Source organism: Octopus bimaculoides, chromosome 17 (genome assembly GCF_001194135.2).
Source record: "Octopus bimaculoides isolate UCB-OBI-ISO-001 chromosome 17, ASM119413v2, whole genome shotgun sequence".
Lineage (NCBI taxonomy): Eukaryota > Metazoa > Mollusca > Cephalopoda > Octopoda > Octopodidae > Octopus > Octopus bimaculoides.
The window spans coordinates 31,260,629-31,265,857 of record NC_068997.1 but is presented as its reverse complement, the minus strand read 5'-3'; the positions used below and the strand labels follow the sequence as shown (position 1 = coordinate 31,265,857).

At 37.0% G+C, this 5,229-nt stretch overlaps 1 protein-coding gene across 2 annotated transcripts in view; it reads left to right on the top strand.

The window, feature by feature from the left end:
* Positions 1–5,229, top strand: part of LOC106871768 (uncharacterized) — a 629,775-nt gene that overhangs the window by 162,350 nt on the left and 462,196 nt on the right. For both annotated transcript variants that reach the window (XM_052974057.1, XM_052974056.1), the window contains exon 9: positions 1,652–1,697. In XM_052974057.1, the coding sequence (XP_052830017.1) occupies positions 1,652–1,697 (46 nt within the window). The remainder of the gene's footprint in view (positions 1–1,651; positions 1,698–5,229) is intronic.

Here is a 5,229-nt window from a genome sequence, read left to right as displayed (position 1 = left end):
TAGTGAAAATCGTACGGGTGTTAATCTGAAAATTTAACAATCTTTTTTAAAACACTTTTACTTACTAACATCTTTTTTATTTAGTGTGTGTGTTGCCCATATATATATATACACTTAAGACTTCGTTGTGGGTTGGGAGTTTGATCGGCAGAGGTCATTATTATTATTATTATTATTTATTTATTATTATTATTATTTAAAATTTTTCCCACAACGGCGGCTTCGGGCAGGTGGAGAATAGTCGATTATATTGACCCCTGTGTTCAACTGGTACTTATTTTTTAGACCCCGAAAGGATGAAAGGCAAACTCAACTTCGGCGGAATTTGAACTCACACACTCATACATACAAACATCTGTCATTCTCTTCCAAATACGATCGACAGTCAAACATTTATTCCTTACAAACTGAATTTTTTTAATATCTTTCTTGAAACGCATTTACTTACTACCATATATAGACACATTAGTACACACATACATACAAATACCTGTAATTTTTTTTTATTTAGTGTGTGTGTGTGTGTTGCCCATCTTAATATATAATGCTGAAGTTCTGTACTTACTAACATGTTTTTATTTAGTGTGTATGTGTGTGTGTGTGTTGCCCACATATATATGCACTTAAGACTTAGTTGTGGGTTGGGAGTTTGAATTAGACACTGAGGGAAATGGCTGTAACTTTTTTATTTTTTAATTTTGGCGATTTTCGTTTTCGATAATGTGTTCTACATGTCACGGTCATGCGATTCCCCCTAAAAAAAATTTTTCATAATCTCTGTTAACAACCCCAACATAGGTGATGAAGTCTTCATTTATTTATTTTTTGTTTTTAGCAAATTTAGACACTGCAAGCGAGTAGTGAACCGGGAACTTCTTTCACGGAAAATTTTCGATAAACAAGTGTTTCATCGAAAGAAATCTCACTTGGTTTCTTGGGCAGAATATATTTTTCGTGTTTAGCAGTGAATAACTTTCTTAAAGTAGTCTTACTTTTTTCTCGTCAGACCAACTTTTACATTCTTCTTTGTAGATTTCTTCGTATCTTCAAAAATATACAGAAAAGGTAGTTCCTTTTTCTGGATTATAACTAAACTCTCCAATGGAGTTTGTTACACTCTCTGGCGAAGTATTTTCAGACTGCTTCAATATTAACTCCAGTAAATGTTGGTTTTGTTGTTGCTGTTGTAATTGCTGTTGCAGTTGTTGTTGCTGCTGTTACTGGTGCAACTGCACCACGCAGGCCAATAAGTCCTCTATGTTAACGTTTTTTTCCTTGGTTCCGTACCAAAACATTTAAACCCAAGCTTCGACTATCTCGTCGCCACTTCTATATCCTGGTGTTGGGTAAATAATTTTACGAAGCTGGGGGAAAAGAAAGTATTCACGCGACGCGCTACTATTACTGCTAAATGAGACTAAACACCCTCTATCAACTGGTCACAGTCAATTGCTGTTGTCAACTCGACAGTTGTTGATTTTAAAGAAATGTGTCAGTACACTTTTAGTCACTTGAGGTGGTCAGAATCCTTCCATAACACTTATATTCTCCATTCTCAATTAAAAGATAAATACTGAAATATTAGATTCTAGACTCATCATGACAAATTCACTTTATTAATCTGGAATTTTCTCATTTATTCAATTTGCAGGTTCCTAAATAAATCTGCCTTAGATGGTTTTACCAACAAGAATAGAGTAAGTCTTTTAAAATTTTTAAATACTTTTCTTTTGTTCTATTTGCCTGAATTGTGATGAATGGTTTGTTGAAAATTTCATCAATGGATTTGTATAAAACGAATGCTGTATATCCTTTTTATAAATATTTTTATATATTTTCTCACATTGGTACAGCAGGTTACTATCTTATATAGTGGAGGGCCAAACTATTACTCTTCATTCTGGTAGAGCCATCTACTATTTTTCCAATAAGTAGAGTTGTCTACATTATCTCTTATTGATAGTTCCAGAAACCATACTCCATATATTTAAAGAAGTCTTCTATTTTTTGTTTTTTTTTGTATTATTATGGCCAGTGTAGTAGTCTTCATTTTAGTATGATGGAAAACTAGAAAGTTCATCATGCATCTTGAAAGACTATGCATCCCGAGGTAGGACAATTTTATGTAGACTTAGGAGTAGAAAGCGGTAAAGTATGAGCGAAAATGGTTTGAGCAGAACAAGTTCGTTGTTACAAAGGAGAGAGGTGAACGAGTGGAGAAGGAAAATGGTGAAAGATAGGGGTTACGAGGTGTAAGAAAGGACATTGTGGTTAAAAGATTGGTAGAAATGCGTGGGGAGCAGGAGATATCTTACAATACAGAACGACAGGAAAAAACAAATAGCACAGTAAAAAAGACAAGAGAGATGACATGCTGTTGAGTAGGCTGAGGAGTGAGCGGTGAAGAGAAAGAAGAGGGTGACAGGTATAGTGGTGGTGGTGGTGAGATAATTTGATGGCATAGTGGGATGGGTGGGAGTGATGAATGAAAGTGTGGGTGGAAAGAACAATATTAAAGGATGAAGGGTGGATAAATAGTGGATTTATTCTGGATAGAAACAAAAGTGGTATCAAGGAAGAACTAATGTTAGGGAGCTGATGAATGTAGTGGATGCCTTGAAGAGAATTGAAATTGGGTGAAAGGCCCAGTTAAACATAGATATACATACACAACTTTACAAGAACACCGTTTCACTGAGGTGGTATGTCTTTTGGAGAACTGCATCTCACCAGTCATACTGGTTCTCTATAATTTCTTCCATGTTGTCCAAGCTTTTAATCACCTCTCTGAAGTTCAAGATTTTGAGATAAGCCTTACACACAGACATACAGACACACACACAGACACAGACACACACAGACACAGACAGACAGACAAACAGACAGACAGACACACACACACACACACACACACACACACACACACACATACACACACGAACTGTTGTCAACTTTTGAAAAGCTGTGTGCTTCTTAAATGAAATTAGTTAATTCTTATGTATTTTCATGTCTGAATCCAAATATCACCTTAAAAAATGCTTATTAGCTATAGGCTGAAAAATGCACGACATGTAATATTTTATTATTTTATTATAACGTACAGTTTTGCTCCATTTGCCCTGTTACCGTTGTGTCCATGGTTGAAATATCTTGGTGAAACCCTTGACCCACAGTTCGCTAGAAAAACGTCTAAATGTGTCTCAAACGTGGATTTAACGTGACATGTTACATCCCATGTTCTTGTAAGATTTGATGAGGTTTTCCATTAATTCTTTAAGAAGCTCTCAAATCTGAGGACCAATGAAGACTTCCACTTTTATCGTAGCGTTGCTCAGTGGGGTAGGCATTTACAAATTTTTTCATGAGCCCCAGTTTTGTGTGTAGTGATGGAAGCAAAAATTTGCTTTGCTTATTGAGAGGTGGAAGTTGAACATTTTTCATCCCAAGTTTCAATGATTGACAAGGTGGCCAGTCTCTCCTGATACAGTGCGAACCTCTTGCACAGCTGTCCCATTCACACAGAAAGCAATAGTACTTTGGTGTATCCGTTCTCAAAGCCCATTACAAAAGCAACAACCTTTAAGTCATCACAGAGCTGCCATTGATGTTCACTATAGTTTATGCATTACAGCATAAGATTTATATTCTCATATGCTTTTTTCATATATGACTCATAGTCCACAGGAACTGAAGGTTTGCTATTGCCATTATGCAACAAAAGACTTTTCAGGCAAATTTTCATGAATCTATGAACAGCCTTCAGTGACTGGGTTAGTATTCAATATCAAGTTCTTCCATCAGACCATTAATATTGTTGCAGGCCAATAAATCACCTTCCATTATGAAGAAATTGCTGAACTGTTGCTGACGGTCATGAAATTTTGAAATCTTCACATCAGCTATTAGAAGATTTCACTGTTGAAGACGAGAGCCTAGCAGCTTTGCCCTATTCTCATGTAGTAATAGATTCTTGCTAAGGCCATGGAGTTCCCGTTGTTATGAGAAGTGATCTGGAGGAGTGTGTTTCATCAAAAGTTTGGTCACTCTGCAATCCAGCACTGTCATACTTTTCTTCTTCCTCCTCAGCCCTTTCTTCATCTGACTCGAAGAATATGGAAGTTGGTGCATCAGGAACAGATAGACATTCTCCACGTGGAACTGGGCGCATACCTAATGGAATGTTTAGATATTTATAGGACTCTTTTTTGACAAGCCCTTTTTCACTGGAAGTACCATGCAGAAATTACAATTGTTTGTATGGTCTGTTGGCTCTCGCCACGTCATTGGTACAATAAAAGATATTCCTTTCCTTTCCCTGATCAACCATTTGTGAAGGATACTGGCACAAGTGTTGCAACACATGTGAGGAGCCCACTTCTTATCCTGGTCGCCAATCTTGCATTCAAAACATAGGTGATATACCTTTCTAACCATAGCAGTGATAGGCGCTTCTGCGATGCAAACAATTAGCAGATAAACTGAAAATTCGTTACTATATCCAGATTTGGGATAGAGAAGAGAAACTGTGTACAGTTTTGGAAATCAAGCTGCCCAGCAGTTGTTATCATAAAGCTGAAGATCAGTGAAAAAGAGAATACTTACACTGAACTATTGAGAAACCTGCAGTTACTATATCCAGATTACACGTTCAGGTTAATACCGGTGGTCTATTTGGAATCGCTGCTGGAATGCTTTGAAAATTTGGTGGAGTAGGATACATCCTCGTTACATCTATATTTAGTCAGGTGGCAAAAGAAGGTGTCGTTCCCAATAAATAATGTAGCAGCATTATAGTCAGCTGCCACAAGTATAAAGCAGATGCCTCAGATAAGCAATTACAGAGTATCAAATTGCTAGGCTAGGTCATGAAAGTTAAGGAAAGAGTTATAGCCCAATATATTTGTGGCATAAAAGTGACTTTATGAGAGGCTGTTGAATGCGGAGAATGCAAAAGTTGAAAAGGGACGAACTAATGCGGGGAATGCAGAAGATAAAGAAGGACGAACTAATGCATGTCCTCTTGTAAGAGGACATGCAATTCAAGTTGACAGCCGCATGGTAGACAAACCAATTAAGAACTTGAGAGGGAAACTACAGGATCATCAGGAAGAGTTACAGAGATAAGCTCAAAATATCAAGTGAGGTGGGACACATAATTACCACCAAGAGAGTTTGTCAAGTCATATAGGAAGGAATCAGACCTAATGACTAGTACAACAGTAACATCAT